We start from the raw sequence: 21,579 nt of genomic DNA, 5'->3' as shown, positions 1-21,579 counted from the left end.
GATTAGTTTGTCACTGCACCTCGTACAAAGATATTAAATGCCATCGTCGGTATAAATTATAACTATAAAAATAAAACACAAACACACACCCTTCACATTCTATACAATTGAATTGAAAAACCCTGATATTACTTTAATATTGCATTATACAGTAGAATTCCATATAGTTACTGCTCTGGGATAGAAACTGTTTTTCAGCCTATTTGTCCTTATTTTTATTATCCTGTACCGTCTGCCATATGGTAATAGTTAAAAAAAAAGCGTGCGCAAGATGAGATGGATCTTTAAGAATGTTTTGAACTTTCTTAAGGCAGTGGGAGCCATGAAGCTCTTCCAAAGAGGGAAGAGGGCAACTCATGAGTCTCTGGGCAATGATGTTGACCCTCTGGAGTGCTTTCCTATCTGCCACTGTAGAATTGACAAACCATGCACCAATGCAGTAAGTTAAAATACTCTATGTGATGCAACGGTAGAAAATCACCAGCATACTAGCTTTTCTGCGTTTGCGGAATAGCAGAGGTAGAAGACCTGGCTGATATCCTATTTGATTGTTGCCTGTGTAAGAGGGTGAGAGACAGGTACCTCGATCTATATACTAAACAAATGATCCATTGGGAACCCCATATCAAAATAGCTTACCTTATGCGCGGCCAAAATTTGAAAACAATATTTAATACAGAATAGTACTTGAGCAAAATGGTTCGGTTGAAATCGGCATATGTGGGACTGATTGGGGTAGATTGTAGGGGTGACATTGAAATATAACTTTATCATATTTTATTTATCCATATATTACATTATTATATTTTATGCCAATCTCATTTTAAGTTGTATTTTATTCCAATTTCATTTTAAATTGTATTTTACTTGAATTCCATTTTAAATTGTTTTCAGTGGATTTTAGTAATAATTTGTGCTTGGAACTCTGCACTTTGATATGGTCCATGGGCCAATCTATAAAGAAAACTAAACTAATACTAGATGTTAAATGTAAATTTCAGAATAAATTATATTGCCCTACAATCCTATTTCATCCATGGATGAGGCTGGCCTCTTAGAGGTGTTGCATAGATACATCTAGGTCCACAGGGATTGAAATAAACAGCAATATTAAGTAATCTAGAAATTTGGGATAAATATAGAAAAAGGAGGAGTGTAGATTCATTCCCTCTTGCATTTGATGAAAGAAATGTCCTTCTGGGTTTGGCTCCAAGTGGGGAAAAAGACACTGGAGACATGGAGGCTGCTTGGAAAGATGGTTTATTGGTGGACAGGACCACATAGTCCTGAACAGTCCTGAACAGAAAAGGTGATCACATGCTTCAATGTTGGTGGAGAAGTAGAGAAGGGCTGAGGGAGGGGCTTGCTAGGCTTTTTTATAACCCGTTCAGTCCTACCTCTCTGTTTCCTGTTCCTGTGTAAGAAATGTATTCTGATTGGGTTGTCAGACTCCCATGGGGCCATGCAGGGGCAACTCTCTAGACTGTGTTTTGAATCCAGGTTTGGTTGAGTTCTCAGATGCCATGTGGCAAGTTGGTAAAGTTCCTTAATCCCCTGGAGCTGAAGTGGAGAAGTCTTTATTATGTAAAGTGGACTACCTTGGCCTTCTTAATGGACCATTGACAAAGTGGGGATGGGCAGGAAGCTACAGATAGCTATTCTGTCTTTTAAAACATGTTTCTTTCTTTTCACATCTAGAGAAATATTCTGCCTTTTCAATATTTCCTAGGAGATTTCATTTTTCTGGGAGAGGGCTGGGTGATAACTGCCTACACATTGTTATCAAATGTTTATTTTTAAGAAGATGAAGATACTAAGAAATTTCCTAAGTAGAGAGACAATAGTTTGATTTCACAGTTTAAAAGTGGGTCCAACATAAGTTTTCTGAAATCTCTTATCACACAGTGCTTCTCTACACTACACTAAATTGGTTCCAGAAGCAACAAAAGAATTGCAAAAAGAAAAAAAAAGTGGGGGACACACACGGAAACTGAAAATCTTATAACGCCATTGACAATATTTGTTAGGCATAATTTATAAATTATGCCTAACTAAATAATAAACCGTGAGTCAGTATTTAAGCAAGTCAAAAATTCTATGTGTCAGGGTTCCAAGTAAAACTCCTAAGGAAAGAAGACTCTGAGGCTAGCAATTCCTCAAAGTTCCATTTTATTAGAGAAGTCATATTGGCACATCTGGGAAAACCTAAATATGAGAGTTCTGGGTTTTCCCCCATCCAAAAGAAAGTCAAAGATCCATACCCTTCACCCACAAGTCTATTACAAGGCCCAATCAATTCAATGTCCCAACTGGAGACAACCCCCAGTCACTCCCATCCAGGTGCAGGCCGAATGCCCTTGATTCCCATAGAAAAGAATGTTGTTATGGCTAATCCTCCACCACTCTTTGCAATCCCTCCTCCCGCTTTCCCAGGCACTAAATGTGGCAGCCCTCAAGCTCCAAAGGAAAAGATGGCTCCCAGGGCTGACACTATGAGTAAATTGATATTTGAATTTGACAATTTGAAAATCATCATAAAGCAACAATGGTGTGAACGTCAATGGAAAAAAAAAATCAGATTTTCTTCAAACATTGTACTTGGAAAGAATTGGTAGAAGTTTTTCCACTGGTTTACCATTCTTGAATGCTACAATGAATAATTCATTCTCAAAAAAAAAATGTTAGAAAGGTAACAAGCCGGTTGGATCTTTTCTTCATATTTTCTGGAAAATGTTGTAAAGCCCAGCAATTCCAGCAAACGATTCATTGTAGAATGGAATAAATTTTGAAAGTTGTAATTCGTTGAACCTGAGATGTTCTTACTATACATATCATTGAATTATATATCCTTTCCAAATACACTGAACTAACATTATACATGTTAACGGGTGCAGTGATTAAACATGCCTTTTATTGGAAAAGATCTCTGATTTCCTTTTCAGAAGAATAGCTAATTAAATTGTAGGTGGGTGCCTTGATGTGTAGAATAATTTTATATTTAAAAAGTAAAACTGATGTAGATTTTAACTGCACTTTTATGTGCAATTTTTTATGTGTAGAATCATGCTGCATCCAAATTTCAGTTTTATAGTTCATATCTTCATTTGGTGTATTGATTTATTTATTGTTTGCTAGGTACACTCTTTTTAAAATGACTTGAACTGTGTTAACCAAGTACTTTTATTTAAAGTTCAATAGGGACAAGTGGGTTTTGATTAGAAAATGGGTAAAAAGTATCTTATCTACATTTAAAAATACATAACAATAAATGGGGGGGAAAGGCCCTTATCCTTGGAGTAATCTAAATTTATCATTGGAAATAAGCCATTCATTCATTTAGCACAGGCAATGTACAGTAATTCTCAGAGGTTGCTTCAGAGGTGGTATTCAGCAGGTTCTGACCAGTTCTGGAGAACCAGTAGCGGAAATTTTGAGTAGTTCAGAAAATCGGTAAATACCACCTCTAACTGGCCCCACCCCCATCTACTCTCTGCCTCCCGAGTCCCAGCTGATCGGGAGGAAATGTGGATTTTGCAGTAACCTTCCCTGGAATCGGGAGGGAGATTTTACAGTATCCTTCCCCTGCCAGCCCACCAAGCCATGCCCACCAAGCCACGGCCACAGAACTGGTAGTAAAAAAAATAAATTGAATCCCACCGCCAGGTTGCTTCCATCTAGTATAGGGGTGTCAAACTCACAGCCCGCTGGCTGGAATGTGTCATGCACTGGTTACCCCACCCCCATTTTAGCGAAGGGGAAAAGTCATGATATATCACGTGACAACAATGTGACAACATGAGTTTGACACCCCTGATCTAGTACAACTGGAGAAACCAAGAAACTGGAATAAACTAAATGGTTATGGAATTGCACCATTTTCTAACTGGACATCTACCAAAAAAGGTAGCATAGCACTTGAATCGAGGAAGGAATTTTGTTTAACCTTAGGATGTCATTCTTGATGGAGACAAATTGCCACTCCATCTTCTATATCATTTTCTCTCTTGTCGAGAAGGAAAAGATATTGCAATTCTTGTGATTCTTTTTTTTTTAACAAAAAGACTATGTCAGCTGTAGGTGGCAGTTATCCTTCTTTGTCACACTTATCTCAATTAAAGTTGTGAAAAGAAATAACATATCCTAGTGTGCATATCAAGGTGTGTCAGTATTGAACCACTGAGTGGTCTATACCTGTGGTTATAACAAGAGTTCTTTTCAAGGTCAATAAAACAGTCATACTCATGGGTGAAAAGCTTTATTCACTAAATGCAGTTTATTACTAGTTTTAAAAAGCTGTATTATTATGGTTGGTCACATAGTCAGCCTGACGTTTAGATTGCATTTGGCATTTTTGTCCACTATTGAGTCCTTCCCAATAGGCAGATGTTGATGTTTGATGGTGTTAAGAGATATTGTTGCAGGATGTAATTATTATGGTTGGTTGCACACTCCTCCAATGAAACCTATCCAGGATGGTTGAACCACTGATGAGCTCTCCTCCCCCTTGAAATATAAAAGTCTCACAACCACCTCAAGATAGTGCCTCACTTACCAAGGACCTGGGATAGGCAAATCTGGATGTTTGAGTCAGTGGTGGAATTCAAAAAAATTTACTACCAGTTCTGTGGTGGTGGCTTGGTGGGCATGGCTTGGCTTGGTGAGTGTGGCTTGGTGGGCATAGCAGGGGAAGAATACTGCAAAATCTCCATTCCCCATCCACTCCAGGGGAAGGATATTGTAAAATCTCCACTCCCTCCCCACTCCAGAGGAAGGTTACTGCAAAATCTCCATTTCCTCCCAATCAGCTGGGACTCGGGAGGCAGAGAATAGATGGGGGGGGGGGGCAGACAGAGATGGTATTTACTGGTTCTCCGAACTACTCAAAATTTCCGCTACTGGTTCTCCAGAACTGGTCAGAACCTGCTGAATACCAACTCTAGTTTAAGGGTGTTACAGATATTATGACAGGATGGAGCCTATTCCAAGTAAAGCCACCTTCTACAATTGACTGATGGCAAATTTGTCAATGCCTATAGTGTTCAAGGGGTGCTCCAGTTGTTTTGGGATTATACCCAACACACCTATTACGGATGGTACTACCCTTCCTTGCCTTTGCCATAGTTGTTCTATTTCTATTTGTAGGTCTTTGTATTATGTTCTCCAATTCTTTATCTTCTATTCTGCTGTCTACAGGCACTACTATCCAGACTTTTTTTGTCTTTCTTATCGACATCTGTTAAGTCCAGGGTGTTATGTGGCAGGTACCTGTGTGTCTGAATTCTGAAGTATTGTTGTTGTTGTCATTGTCTTTGTTGTTGTTGTCATCATCATCTAGCTCCTTTGCATAATTGGAAAAGCAATCAACTTACAGCCTTGTTTGGTGAAACTTGCTAAGCTAATGAAGCAAACACTGAATATATAACAGAGTACAGTTTCACTAAAGATTCCACTAAATCTATAAGATGAAAAATATCCCACTGTTATGATGACATAGCATTAAGAAACGTTAGTCAATAAATGTGAATGTGTTAGTGGAAATCATTACAAGGAGAATGATTGCTTAAGTACAGAAGGGTAAAAGTCAGTAATTATTAAGTGAGATTCATTCGCTGATTTGCAAAGATAGAAAGCTATAAATATTTTTTTTTAAAAAAAGCAGTGTTTTTTAAATAGATGTTTTTGTATTTTGACTTTAGTAAGGTTTAGATAATTACATGTACAAATGTTCAGGATGTTTAAAACTCTTTTTTCTAGCATATTACATGCACACATACAGTATATGCATATATATTGTATATAGTTTTATAAAATAATTTAGTTCTGAAACCAAATATATTTTAATATAAATGTGCTTCAGACTTTGTCACTAAAGAGCAATATCAATCTACAGTATATTGGATGGGAGGTTAACATTTAACATATACATAATTCATGCCACGCTTGGTTGGATCCAAAGAAAATTAATTACACTTTATTCTCATTGAAATTGGTTGGACAAATTAGTAGTGACTAAACAAAAATCTGTTCAGTTCACCAGGAATAAAGCAGAATGTTTTTCCTCTAAAAGTAACTATTTTGAAAAGTGATGATTTTGTATCGTTCTCACATGGAATAAGGTGAGTGTTTTTAAAGAACATCTGTAACAAAATGAAATTAATTTGATTGTTTTTAAAGAAACATTGTAATAGAATGAAATTCAAATTGGCACAGTGTTCATAGAATACTGCAAAAATCCAAACAATTTGTTAATATTACTTTATCTCTTTCAGTGAGATGATTCTTACTCGGTAAAAAAAAAAATCAGGAATATGGAATCACCTTTTCCAACTAACAAATTGTTATTAAAAGACATAAACATATGTGAAGTGCAGCTTATTTCATCAGATGTATAAGTGACTAAAGTGATATAGGATTTAAATTGGAGATGAAGTGGAAGGAAAATAAAATGATCATATTTCACTTCATATAAAGGCATCACTAAGAACCAGTGATGGTATTGTTGGTCTAAATGTGGGGGGAAAGTAGGCTTTTGAGATGTCAACTCTTTCTCAAATAAGAACCTAGTGCACTGCTCCAGTGGTGGTGCCCAGAATGGGAGTGGTCTTTGTGAGTTGACAGTAGAATCTATCAACTTCTCTTTCATTGAGATGATTTGCAATTTGGATACTCTTTTTAATGTGTTTCTTTTGAAGAGAGCAAATACATTGATGTGTGTGTATGTGTGTGTGTGTTGCATTTGTGCTGATAAATAAATAAAGGGAGACTAGTATAGATCTATTTCAAGCTATTTAGCTCTCATCAGCTAGCCATACCCTTACTGGGATTCGAACCTGAGCTGTTTTTACATATAAGGCAGTGGTATTAGCCTCTAAGCCACAAGCTCTCCTCCCTTATCAGCTGAGCCAAGGAAATGATCCCTTTTGCCTTTCCTAGGAGCCTTCCAGGAAAAAAAAACATTTTTGTGTTGCATTTTGCTATAAATAAATAAAGGGAGACTGGTATAGATCTATTTCAAGCTATTTAGCTGTCATCAGCTAGCCATACCCTTACTGGGATTTGAACCTGGGCTGTTTTTACATGTTAAGCAGTTGTATTAGCCTCTAAGCCACAAGCTCTCCTCCCTTAAAGGGAAGCAATATGCTCCCTCCCATATTTGGGCATACCAGGTGCTTTGACATAACACCCAATTTCGTTGTATTTAAGTACAATGACAATAAAGATTATACTTACTGTATACTTATACTTATACTATACATGCATGCATGCATGCATGCTTGCATATATACATATATACATATATACATATATACATATATACATATATACATATATACATATATACATATATACATATATACATATATACATATATACATATATACATATATACATATATACATATATGCATACATACACACACACACACATATCTATATATGAATGTAGACACATACGCATGCGCGCGCGCACACACACACACGCATACATATATACATTGTTCCTTACTGGTTCATATTTCAGCCACATCCTCAGTCAACTTTTCACCTTGTGTTTAGGATCAAGTACATTGGAATCAGGAATGAATTGTGGAACTACTAAATTATTCTAGAAGCCATAATTTACTCACCAAAGCATAAGTAAGACTGGTAAACTGTTCCAAAACAAGGCCACAATTTCAAATATAAAGGAACCTGACATCTTTCAATATTCTGTCATTGTCAAAGACTTTCAAAAGTGTTAAGAAACAGTGAGACAAACTTCCTTCTATATTTCACCCATTGATGCCTTAATGTGCCTTCAGCTCATTGGTATTCCCAGGCTTTTCTACCAATTCATATCCCCCTTTGTTTAAAGGCTTAGAAGCTATATTTATGTTCTTAGCCCTGGTGAGTCTCCTGAAAGCAGCAATTTTTGAGTTGCCTCCGAATATGGTATGTGACCTTTTATTTACAAGAGCAATAAATCAAAAGCTTAAGAGTGTTACATTAGGGTAGTGTTACAGATGGAGACGCTCCTACTTATAGTAGTTGAAATGACTGAAAAACATAATGCAGAGAACCTATTTGAAAAGAATTGATGGGATTTATTCATCTTTTTTCCTTAAAGCAGCATTTCTCAACTGGGGAGTTCCAGAACTCAAAGTCTGTCTGTGTAAAAGTTGCCACGGTTAAGAAACACTGCCTGAAAACAGCATGAAACATCTGGTTTTCCTCTCCTGGCCATGTAACACAATTCCTGCAGTGCTTTTATGCTCAGTTCGCTTGCACATGTGCTTGTCTGACCATTCACACAAACAGAAATGGTGGTTGGGGTGTATGCTTTTTTGAGTCTTTCAATTCTCCTTGATGAGTGAACCATCTAAAGCAGGGATATCAAACTCTATTTCATTGAGGGCTGCATCAGCGTTGTGTTTGACCTTGGGGGCTGGGTGGGTGTGGCCATGGTAGACATGGCCAGCTCGACATCACTTGTGTCAGGGGCAGCTGTGGTGGCCCAAGCGCTCTGCCAGCAAAAAACGGGCTCCTGAGCTCTGTTTCTGTGATGGTCTTCTGCAACCCTCTTCCAGCGAAAACAGAGCTTGGGAGGGCCACACACAGAGCTTGGGAGGGCCACACGCAGCACTCCTGAGCTCCATGGGATGGTCTCTCACTGTTTCCAGGATATTCCCGTGGGCCTTAAGTTACACCCCCTCCCCCCGATCTACAGCATTGCATCAAATAACTATATCATCCCTCATAAAGAAAGACAAGGCTCAGCTGATTCCTGAATCAATTTAATTTCAAAATATCAGCCCTTATATAATGTTCCCCTTCTCCTCAATCTCGGCATCATTTCTCTTAAACTTTTGCAAGCTGAAAGATCACAAAGCCTAGAGATGCCTCTACCCTAACCAACCTATCAATCTAATCAATCCACTGTTTTCAGCCAGGATTTCATTTGCAGGAAGGGATTTGTGGGGACATATATACATGTTCCTTAGTTACTGGCAGCAAAAAACTTCTTAATCTCAAAGAAGGAAAACCACCCTGTGTAAAATTACTATGTGCAGTTTGGAATAGTTAAATGAAACTTCTATTTATATATTTATACACAGATTCAATGTTAACTGCATGTTATACATAAAAATGTAGGCTATAGTTTTCTTAGTCTTAACCCTTTAATTTAGAACCAAGAAATGGCATATTTTAAATATTTAAATTGTTTAATGAGCCATTTCTTTTAAAGAGAGTTTTACCCAGTTTAGTATTTTGTTCCTTTGTTATAGAACAATCCCAGCTTAAGAGTATTTTAAGAAAAAAGAAAGTATTTGTGATTACTGCCTTAATGAAACTTCTGTTTACAGATTTATTTATTTGTCAAACAAGTACAAGGTAACAGATATAAGTATGAACATAAACATGAACAAAGGAAGTACATTTATCTGTAGATGCAGATGAATGTGGAGAGTAAAATAGAGACGGTAGGCATGCTGGTGCTCTTATGCACACCCCCTTTAAGGACCTCTTAGGAATGGGGTGAGATCCACCGTAGACAGCTTAAGGTTGAAGCTGTAAGGGTTAGAAGATGTAACAAGGGAATTGGGTAGAGCATCCAGGTGTTGACCCCTCTGTTGCTGAAGTCGTATTTTCTGCAATCGAGTTTGGAGCGGTTTACCTTGAGTTTGTATCTATTGTTTGCCCGTGTATTATTGAGGCTGAAGGTGAAGAAATCATTGACAGGTAGGATGTTGTAGCAGACAATTTTGTGTACTATGCATAAGTCCGACCATAGGAGGCACAGTTCCAGATTGTCCAAGCCCAGTGAAATACCTCTGGACCCACTCAATAGTATTAATGTCTGATATACAGTGTGGGTTCCAGGCAGACGAGCTGTATTTGAGAATTGGTCTGGCAAAGGTTTTGTATGCCCTAGTTAGCAGTACAATGTTACCGGAGAAGAAGTTTTGCAAAATAAGGTTAACAACTCTTAATGCCTTTTTGGCAATGCTGTTACAGATAGCAACACCTTCCCATACATGTTTGAGATTGAATACTTATTCAATTTACATATTAGTTTACCTATCACCTTTGTATATTGTCTATTCTTGACAGAGCCTATTCCTGACAGAGCCTATCCTTTGGTGACAAAAATAGGTCAATAAGTCAATAAGCCTTGTGCCCTCTGGTTATGATTATCTCAATGTGTGAAAGAATAAAACAAAATAAGTACCCTTTTGATGGCTTTGGAACCCTTAAATACTGCTTTACATTCAAGATGTACTTGCTTCAAACTGGAAATCATGCTCAAAAAATACTTCAAAGGAAGGCTCCCTAGAGACTCTCCTTCGGCTCTCCCATGACTCTCTTCTAGGTGGTGACCCATGGCTTGAAAAAAGCTAGACTAAAGTAAAGAGATATAGTTTCTATTTATTTTTGAAACTACTGAGGAAGAACTTTGTAGGAAGAGTATTCAAAAATCCCAGAGTTGCAGTGCACAATAGACAAATGAACTACCATGTGGTCATAGCTCCTGAAGTGCAATATATGGTGGCAATTGTTCCTTTAAGTAGACAGTAAGAACCAAGCCATGTAGGAATTCATACAAAATAACAATCACCTCTTGTTTAACTGGTGAATCTGTTCATAATCAAAGCAACTTAGTTAAGACAGGTGTCATATTTTCCACTTTGGATGCAACCAACAAACGCCTGTGTGTAATGTTCTGGCCCATTTGCAATTTTAGAGTTCCTTCAACAATATTCCCATATCTCACTGTGTTACTGTAATTTAAACTTGTGGTACCCAGTGCATAGGCAATGATAATCAATATAGACCTTTCCAAAAAGGACACAATTTAAAATTTAAATATACTTGGGGTTTTTTTCCCCTTGAAAATGTTTCTCTTCTCATCCAAGAACCGAAGAAGCTTCTTGGATGACAAACGAAATATTTTCAAGGAAAAAAACCAAGAAAGTCCAGTTCCCTTTTGAAAAAGCATCTTAGCACCATCATAGTTTGGATGGTTGAAAATCTCCATAGACATTTTTAAAGTAAGCACTCTGAACCATCAGCTGAGCCAAGTATTTAAAACAGTCCATATTAAAAGAGCACCCAACTGTGGACTTACTCCAGTCCGTTTTTTCTCATTTCAGAGGGGAAAAAAATCCCTATTTAGACTGAGAAGAACCCAAACATTTCATCTCTCAAGATATCTCCCAACTTTGAATTCTCCAACTTGTCTCAGTTTAATTTTTTGACCTGTGTCCAGTGGTGAGCTTCAAAAATTTTAGCAAGGGATTCTCTGCCTGGTTGCTAGGTGGGTGTGGCCATGGTGGGTGTGGCCTAATCAGCCTCCTGCACCATGGGGGGGGGATTTTTGCCCTCCCCAGACTCCGGTGGCTTTCCTTGAGCTTCCAGGAGAACGAAAATGGCCTCCCCAGGCTCTGGAGGCGGGAAATGGCCCATTTCCAGCCTCCAGCCTTCCCAAACTTCCAAAACCTCTGGTAGGCCCATTTTTTGCCCTCCTTGAGCCTCCACATGTGCCATACACTTGCCTTCCCCACAGGACACACCCCTTCCTGTGTCCCACATCATCCTGTCCACAATCCACTCCAGGCATGAGCAACCAAAGGACTCTGCTTATCTGATGAGGGAGAAAAGAAGGAATGAACCAAGGAATAATCTACATAAAAGTTACACCCAGCCCAAGATTCCTGATAATTGTATAGGGCAGCTTCAGGTAGTAGAACAATATCTCCCCTATACTTTGATTCAAAATTACCATCAAAATAAATGGGACCACAACAAAGTCACATCAATTTTCTGGTTCAACGATGTCAAATTCAGGCCTTGTTCAGTGACATCAATAGCAATAGGATTTAGACTTATATACTGCTTCACAGTGCTATTAGAGCCCTAAGTGTCAGCCTATTGCCCCTAACAATCTGGGTCCTCATTTTACCCACCCCAGAAAGATAGAAGGCTGAGTCAACCTTGAGCTTGGTGAGATATGAACTGGCAAATTTCAGACAGCCAGCAGTCAGCAGAATTAGCCTGCAGTACTAACCATTCTAACCACTGCACTACTATGGCTCATCAAGAGCCACTGAAATATCAAACAAAAACACAAAGACAAATTATTGTGCTCCCCCTGAAGATCTTCCATCATTGTAGCTACTGCTGCCTCTGTGCAGCTATAAAATATGAAACTGAATTTAAATGGATGAGTCTGACTAGTATTCCATGAAAGATCATCAAGCAATTTCAGGGCTAGACTGGAGAATACTTCTGATGATTGCCGACTGCCAGAGGTTTGGCAGTTCAAATCTCATCAGTTCAAGGTTAACTCAGCCTTCCATCCTTCTGAGATCTGTAAAATGAGGACCCAGATTGTTGGGGGCAACATGCTGACTTGGGAAAGGGCTGTGAAGCAGTGTGAAATGGTATATAAGTCTAACTGCTTTTGCTATTTGCCTAAATTTGACATGTTATTAAGAACAATCAAGTTGGTTTATGAACAATGTGCTTAATAAAATGTTTTGTAATATGCAAACCAAGGAGGATTCCTGTGTATACATCATTATTTCTTTATTATATAAGTTGGGATCTTTCTTTCCTTCACTTACCTTGCTGCCTTTAATTCATAAAAGCTCTGGGATTGTTTATCACGTTTATTTCATAGACGTTAATTACTTGCAGCCATAACAACAAGCTGCTAAAATGAAACGTGTTGTCAAGCCAAATGTGGGATGGGGATTTAAAAAGAACACCTGTGCCTTGTTATTTCAAAGCAGGTCCATCCTGCACTTTTAATAGACCCCAAAACATACATTTAGCTATAAGTAACAAAACAAATGGAAAAATCTGTTTGTGTTGTGCAGCAGTAGATGTTGGGCAGGGATAGGATGTCGGGCTTGTGTTCCCCTTCCAAAGATTCTTGGAACCTTAATCATTTAAATTGATTACTACATTTTTTGATAAAGAAAAGAAAATGACCCATAACTTATTGGATTAAAACAAGCACGGAAGCCACTTAAAAAAAGAATCTGCTAATTAGCACATCTATAATGCCAGATCTTCCCACTGTGACTCATGTGCAGGCATTACAATGGGCACTGCACAGAGCTTTCCTTTAGGAGGAAGATGGATCAATTAATAGAATGAATAGACATACTGTATTGCTTATGCATGGGTACCTTGATAATATAGTTTCCTATGCACCAGAAGGCAAACCAAAAATGACCTGTGCACATGTCTCTTAATTGAGTGAGGGGACGCAAAGGCCTTTTCTCTTAAACTACTACAAAAATGATAGACGATTGACACATCTTTTACACTAGATGATTTAATTAGCAAAACTGTCAGAAAACCAGCTTGCCTGGGATAGGCCTTAGGCAGAAAAGGAAGGAGCCAGGAACTATGAGGTTGCTGCCTTAGGCAGTTCTCAGGACCAGCAGAGCATCAAGAAACAGGTCAAGAGCATGTTGGAAATCATGACTGAAGAATAATAGAGAAAAGGGAATAATAAGAATGCAGAGAAATATTGGTCTTCAGGGAACCAATCTTGGAGGAGAAACTCCAGAACCTGAAGGTCCTTGGTTAGAAAACTGCTGTCGATAATTTGTGCTTCAGCAGATTCTGGAGCTTCACAACAATCCACAGATTCTTGATAGAGCATTGCGGGGGGGGGAGGGGATCTAGAGCATGAAAAGGAATAAGCAACATAGCCATCTACTAGATGCTAATTACTTTTATCCTAAATTAACATATTTTTAAATTATATGGAACCAACACCAAACAATGCAGGAGTAAAAAAAAATTATAGTAAACTATAAATTATTCTGTATTATAAAAAATACTGTATTTTTTTCAGGACGGGCTGAAGAATGTTATGTTCAATTTTTATTGGCAGATAAGGTAACACTTGGTGCTTCAAAGTTTGTTCAGGATGCCAAGCTCACATTGCTGACAGCAAAACAGTGCAATTGTGACCGCACATTTTTTTACGTTACTTTTGTATGTCTATATTTTGTAGACTATATTTGATTTTGAAAGTCTTATTTAATTTGGATCATTAATGTGTAAAAAATGATTTGATTTCAGTGGTATTTAATATGAAGAGATGTAAAAAAATATTTTATTTTATAAAGGCACCATAATGGCACATGGAATTCAATGTATATGTGAAATGATTGCATGATTTCGGTTTTGCTTATCCCTTTTCCCTAAATCTAAGCCCTAAATCTTGGTGTATTATTATTATTATTTCTTCTTCTTCTTCTTCTTCTTCTTCTTCTTCTTCTTCTTCTTCTTCTTCTTCTTCTTCTTCTTCTTCTTCTTCTTCTTCTTCTTCTTCTTCCTCCTCCTCCTCCTCCTCCTCCTCCTCTTCCTCCTCCTCCTCCTCCTCTTCCCCTCCTCCTCCTTTTTCTTCTTCCATATCCATCATCCTATTTTTATCAAAAGCTGCACAAGAAAATTCTGCTGAGTTCTGTCTAAACCAGTCCCTTAGATTTTGAAGCCATGATGTTCTTCTTCTGCCTGGACCTCATTTGCCTTCAATTTTTCCCAGGAGGCTTAAATGTATTGGTGTACTTAGTATTATTATATATTGAGTATGTAATTAGAAAGTTGTTTCTCTTAAGTACCGGCATCCAGTCAGACCTCTTCATTTTTGGAAGACCTCCATTACTTACCCTTCTGTGAAGGTCTAGCTTCTTCTCCCAAGCATTGGCCTTGAATGGCAATAAACCTCCAAAATGTGTAGTCGCTTTGCAGAGTAGAATGGGCAGCATGAGTATTAAAGAAATACAGTAAATAAGTTAAAGGTTGTGATGCCATTGTTAAGATGTCACTGTGTAGTTGGCCAACTTCATTTTTCACTATGCTCAATTTTCCTGTGTTCATACTTCTTACTTCTTTCATACTTCATACTTTCAAATGGAATCATTTGGCCACTGTAATTCTGTACTTGTGACTTTGGTTTTTCTTTTCCTACATGGCAAACATGTAAACATGTACATGTCAAACATGTAAACATGTACATGTCACACATGTAAATATGTACATGTCACACATGTAAACATGTACATGTCACACATGTAAACATGTACATGTCATACATGTAAACATGTACATGTCAAACATGTAAACATATACATATAAATAGTTTTGACTGTTCTTTAGAAGGCCAGATCCTGAAGATGAAACTCAAATACTTTGGCCACCTAATGAGAAGGAAGGACTCACTGGAGAAAAGCTAATGCTGGAACGATTGAGGGCAAAAGAAGAAAGGGATGACAGAGAATGAGGTGGCCTCACTTTGAGTAACTTTGCTGTGAGTATATATTCTTCGAATACACTCCAGCCATTTTTCTCTCAGGCCTCTGGGGAACATTTCCCCAGCAGTACTTTGGAAAGTTGCGTGGAAAAAAAAACATTCAGTGAATTAATAGAATGACAGAAATTGAGACAGACTAGAGTTGGGGGTATTAAAACTGAGAGATTTAATGAATATTAAAACAGTGTATTTGCCCGTGGTGGTTAAAAAAAGGCCGACCATTTTCTTGTGCTGTTTGTGTAAACAGATCTACGTGCACTGAAGAGTTTTCAGTTGCTCTGGAATTCTTTATCTTGTTTCATCTGAAACCAAACAATATTGCCAGTTCCTTAACATATTGGGTTCTGCCTGCTAATTCAAAGATTTGCTAGCTGTGACTTTTTAGAGCTTCCTATCTTAAAGCAAACAGCATATGATGTTGTTGCTGCAGGCAAAATTGTTTAGTCAAAAACAAGTTCCTTCTAGAGTGTTTTCTTCCATGTATTTTTAGTAAATAGCTTGCAGAATTTTATTTGCTTGAGTGTGATGATTTTGAGATACTTTTCAAGGGAAAGAGGATAAACTAGAGGGAAACTTTTCATTATGATTTTGCCCCATCATTTAGGGAGTAAACCTGAACTGGCATAATCTATTCTGTTATGACAGTGCCCTTTATTTGTATGGATGCCTTAATTTGGAAAGGTGTACCTCACCGGCTTCCATTCAGTTATTCAGTAAACAAGGACACAGACAGGCATATACAACAGCCAAGTAATGTATTATTTACCCTCTCCAGAGGCTGCTGCCATTTTCTGTTATGTGCTTCCTATATAAATTATTTAATGTCCTACAAATGGAGCAATCTATTGAGGTGGTAATTCAGATTAAATGGAGAACATGAATTACCCACCATGACTCCTGCAGTCCTATCCTTTCAAAGATACATTGCATATTTTCATAATGTGGGTCAGAGGTGGTACTCAGCAGGTTCTAACCAGTTCTGGAGAACTGATAGCGGAAATTTTGAGTACTGGTATATACCACCTCTGACTAGCCATGCCCCTATCTATTCTCTACCTTCTGGGAATGAGGATTTCAGTAACCTTCCCCTGGAGTGGGGTGGGAATGGAGATTTTACAGTATCCTTCCCCTGCCACACCCACCAAGCAACACCCACAGAACCAGTAGTAAAAAATTTTGAATCCCACCACTGATGTGAATCTTATGACAGGGAAGGATATATTAAAGCAGGGGTGTCAAACTAGATTGCTTCGAGGGCTGGATCAATATTGTAATTCTCCACAGGCCAGCCGGCAAGGGGAAGAGATGGGGCGGATGCCTCCTGCATCACTTTTCGAGCCAAAACAGGGCAGTGTAGTCACGCGCAGGACCCCTGCACTCTGTTTGGCTGGCAAAGTGCTGAAGGAGGCTGCCCAGGCTGAAAACAGGGCACGGCGCAGTTGCACATAGCTCCCTGGGCCCCATTTTGGCTGCCAGAGGCACCAGGGGCCAATCCTTTGCTATTTCCAGGCCAGCCCTGCAGGCCAGATTTAAGCACTCCATGGGCCCTGAGTTTGACACCCCTGCCTTAAAGCATATGTTTTTGACAAGGCATAGCATTAAGGAAGAAAAATGTACCATTCACGGGGTCTGTGTTCATTGACCAAACTGTGTATGTATAGGTGATTTAGCTCATCTTAAAATGCCATCGTCTGCATGTGAACTCCCATAATGCAACTCCCTTAACTTCCAATACTGTCAGGGAAGAAACAGGGCAGGCTAGTTAGGAAGTAGACTGTTGAAGACTGAAGCAGCGAGACTTGTCGTTTTATTTATTGATTTACCTCCCTCTTCGCTAAATGAAAGGAGGATTAGCAGGAAATAAATTATCCAAACTGTTAATCTGGATTTTGCCAAGAGGCTAAAATTACACCCCTGATACATAGTTGGCCACTCAAGTGAGCAGTTCTACAAGTTTTCATAATCAAAATAAGAGCCTTCGATTGTTTGAAGCTGGTCAGCTCCTTTGTGGTACTTGGCTGAGCCCTCTATAATTTGGCCACAATCGAGGTGGGTTTTTTTTGTTCTACAGTTTATTTCAACTTCCAGCTGTTTTAAAAGGGGAAGGATGTATTTGGAGGGTGAGTTGGTGAAAGTGGAAGTCAGAGTTTGACCTCTAGCTAAGACCCTTTTTTTCTCAGTGGGTTTAACTGCTTTAATGACTGGGTTCCATTAATCATCTAAGTGGGGTGTCCGTGAAATTACCATTGCTAGGGTCCTGACCTTTTCACCTGTTTTACCTGAGTTATGAATAGAGCAGATTGCCTTTCTAACAATAGACTACAGGCTCCCAAAGAAACTTAAGTAGGACTTCCAGGCTCCCTTTTACCAATAACCAAAAGTACATAGCAGCCCTTGTATTTCATCTTAGACAGTGAGAAGTCCCTAAATATAGGAGGTTCTTCAACTTGGTAGGCTGTAATAGTTTTCCTCCAGCTGTCAGTGATGAAACATGGAAGAGGATTCCTTTTCTGGTGTACCCATGCTCCTCAAAGTCCAGTTCAAAAAACTATGACAAGTACTAGAACAATCTGTTCACCATTCTGCTTTTAAAGAAATGGTTTTGTCTGGAATTTGCACTTCCAAGGTTGTTCCCGCTCTTTTGACACCATAAATAATACTGATTTAGCATATGTCTGATTTATTCAATTTCTCAGGTCCCTTGTTTGTTTAGGATCCCACATGCAATTTCTATGTGCTTTCATGGGTCATTCAAGATTTGTGATTTCAGAAGCAACCTACTGACAACATTTGAAACTTCCAACTACATACACACACACACACACACACACACACACACACACACACACACACATATAAGTGATGGGTTGCAGGTGGTACGCCCTGGTACGGACGGGTGTACCAGATTCTGGCCAGAGCACCGGTACCATTCCGGTACGGTGCTCCATAGGGCGCACCTGCCAGCCCACGCTTCTTACCTGTGCTTTAAGCCTTTGGCGCTTCTGTGCACACACATGGTGCATACAGCACCTGCGTGACACTCCGCCGAGCAGCTGGAGCATCATGGAGGCTTGCAGAAGCATCTCAGGCAAGTACGATGCATGCATACACCGCACGCATCCATGTGGGTGATGCCGGGGCCATTCCAACAGTACTGGTTGGAACAGAATCTGGAACCCACCGCTGCCCTTGATGTGGTCAAAGTTTGGTGTGGTAAAAATCAATGATACAAATAGGAAGCACCTTTCCTGATAACTTCACTTTACATTATGTCCTTCTGGTAACAGCATTTATGCGAGGCATAATTTGTCACTATAAATGCAGGTCTTAGATCTGTTTTTTTTTACAACTTGGTTATCTCTCATAGAGCCAAGGGTAGAGCAGCCAGCCTCCTGAAATCTGAGTAGAGTAGTAAATCCCCATGTGAAAGAATCTGTCAGGATAACCCCAAACAGCTTATTATGTCCTAAGTCACCTATGATCTTAGATCCTTGAATCTGAACCTCAGTCTGGATATCTGTAGTTCATTATCCCCTCCTTGTGCTATGAATTCCACAGCTTAGCACATTCAACATCTTCATAAATTATCTAGATGAGAGAATAAAAGGGGAACCCATCAACTCTGCTGACAACACCAAGCTGGGGGAATTGCCAACACTTTAGAAGATGGAGTCAAGATCTAGAAATCTCTTGCCAGACTTGAAGACTGGGCCCTTTTGAACAAGATGCAGTTCAGTGATGAGAAAAATGAGATTTTATATTTAGGCAGGAAACACCAAACGAATAGTTATAGAATAGGAGGTATCAGGGTCAACAGCAATAACTGGCAGAATGATCGACAGTTGTGTCCTGGTGATTCCCACTTAAGTATAAGTCATCAGTGTGCTTCAGTTCTAAAAGCCAGTGCATTTCTAGGCTTCATCAAGAGACAAATAGCATTAAGATCACGAGAGGTGATAATATTACTCTATATTGCATAATAAGGCCAATTTGGAATACTATATCCAATTAGGGATACCACAATACAAAAGAACATGCTGAGGCCCTAGAAAGAGTGCAGAGAAGAGCAACAAATATCATAAGGCATCTGGAGACTAAATCATATAATGAACAGCTGAACAAGCCGAGGTGGCACAGTGGTTAGGGTGCAGTACTGCAGGCCACTTCAGCTGACTACTATCTGCAGTTCAGCGGTTCAAATCTCACCGGCTCAAGGTTGACTCAGCCTTCCATCCTTCCGAGGTGGGTGAAATGAGGACCCAGACTGTGGGGGCAATATGCTGACTCTGTAAACCGCTTAGAGAGGGCTGAAAGCCCTATGAAGCTGTATATAAGTCTAACTGCTATTGCTATTGCTAGCTAAAGGAACTAGGTTTGTTTAGCCTTATGAAGTAAAGCTCAGAGGAGACATGATAGCAGTCTTCCCATAGTTAAAGGACTGTCATGGGGAAGAGGGCGTCAATTTATTTGCCACGGCACTTGAGGGCAGGACAAGAAGTAATGGGTAGAAGCTCATCAGAAGGAGATTTGACCTGGAAATAAGAGGAGTTTTCCTGGCAGTGAGAATAATTAATCAACAGAACAGCTTGCTTCCTGGAGTTATGAATGCTCCATCACTGGAGATTTTCAAGAAAAGATTGGACAATCATTTGTCCAAGATGGTATGAGGACTTCTGCCTTGAGTAGTGGGTTGGACTAGAAGACCTCCAAGTCTCTTCTAGCCCTATGATTCTATGTTTGTGGATTGGGGGAGGCTTTTGCCTATGAAAGGGGTGAGCCAGATGTCAGGTGTGTATTTTTATTCCTACAAGAGGAAACGGTAAGGACGAAAACATAGTTTTCCTTGTATGTCATATGGGAAACAGAAATGAAGCAGAACTTATCCATTTCTGCCAAGTCAAAGCAATACTTACTGTGCTTGGAAAAGAAAAGAAAAATCTGGTTATAGAAAAGGCCGAGGATCAAGAGACATGATGGCTGATGCACAATGGACAATTGAGAAAGCCAACAAGAAATCTACCTGTGCTTTATGGTCTATAGAAACTGTTTTTGCTATGTCAACCATATTGAGATGTGGAATGTCCTTAAGAAATTTAGGGAAACCCAAAACATCTCATTATCCTCATGTGAAGTTTTTAGATAGGTCAGGAAGCCATAGTAGAAACACAACAGAATGAAATGGTCTATATCCAGATTGGCAAAGGAGTGAGACAAGGCTGTATATGCTCTCCTTATTTATTCCATCTATGTGCAAAATAAGTATTAAGTGGGGGAGGAGGGGGCTGGATTGGAAGAAGGTGGCTGGTTTTAAAATTGGAGGAAGAAAGATCAATAACTTGTGCTGTGCTGATGACACTGCTCTGACAGCTGAAAATGCAAATTATCCGGGAATTCTAGTAATGAAAGTCAAGGAGTGAAACAGTGAAAAAGTGGGAATATAAATTTAAAGAAGAACAAGCTATTAATGGGAAGAGGTACAACCACCAGCCATAGAACTGATAATGATGATAATGAAGTGGCGAATAACATCTGCCTTTTACGACAGTAATGGAAGCAGCTGTCAAAAAATACACTGCAGACTAGCATTTGCTAAAGACCTTGTAAAAGATGTTCAGGTGTCAGGATGTATCTGTGTGTACAAAGATCAGAAGTTTGCAGGCAATGAGTCTGTAAAGATTCTTAGTCATCCGGGTCATGGATGTCCCAAAGATGCTTTTTCAACTGGACTTTCTTGGTTGTTGTTTTTCCCTTTGAAGACGTTTCCCTTCTCATCCAAGAAGCTTCTTCAGTTCGGTCAGGATAGAGGGGAATGGAAGCATTTATATTCCTTGCAGACAGCTGGTCATTTGAATGATTACCATGACCTGGATGACTGAGAATTTCTACAGACTTTTAGCTATACAATTTGGGATGAGCACCCTTTGGATGGTGTGGGAGTAGGAATGGATTTCCAGAGAACAAAAGGGCAAACTACAGAAGCACTAGTCAGGTGACCTAAATTTACTGGTCAGTAAAGAAACTATTGTAAGTCGAGGACCACCTGTATGTGTTAGTCATGGAGCATTCACACTGACTTGATGGCACATAATCAACAAATAATCAGTTCCTTCCATAGAACATTGACAATAACATACATACTTCCTTCTGAAATGAATCAGATCCAAGACGCATTAGTGAAATTAGGAGCATTCATTCCTGAACACCTGAATGGTCTTCATACCTGATTCTCCCTATTTTGTACCATGACTCTTAAGCATTAACCTT

At 39.1% G+C, this 21,579-nt stretch overlaps 1 protein-coding gene across 1 annotated transcript in view; it reads left to right on the top strand.

Moving 5' to 3' along the window:
• The window catches only part of GPC6 (glypican 6), a 934,808-nt gene that overhangs the window by 525,534 nt on the left and 387,695 nt on the right, over positions 1–21,579 (top strand). The window contains 1 exon segment of the mRNA XM_032226094.1: positions 7,725–7,734. Coding sequence (XP_032081985.1) covers positions 7,725–7,734 — 10 coding nt within the window.

The sequence above is a fragment of the Thamnophis elegans genome, chromosome 11, assembly GCF_009769535.1.
Source record: "Thamnophis elegans isolate rThaEle1 chromosome 11, rThaEle1.pri, whole genome shotgun sequence".
NCBI lineage: Eukaryota > Metazoa > Chordata > Lepidosauria > Squamata > Colubridae > Thamnophis > Thamnophis elegans.
Note: the sequence above shows the minus strand (reverse complement) of the source record. Positions and strands in the feature narration are given on the sequence as shown.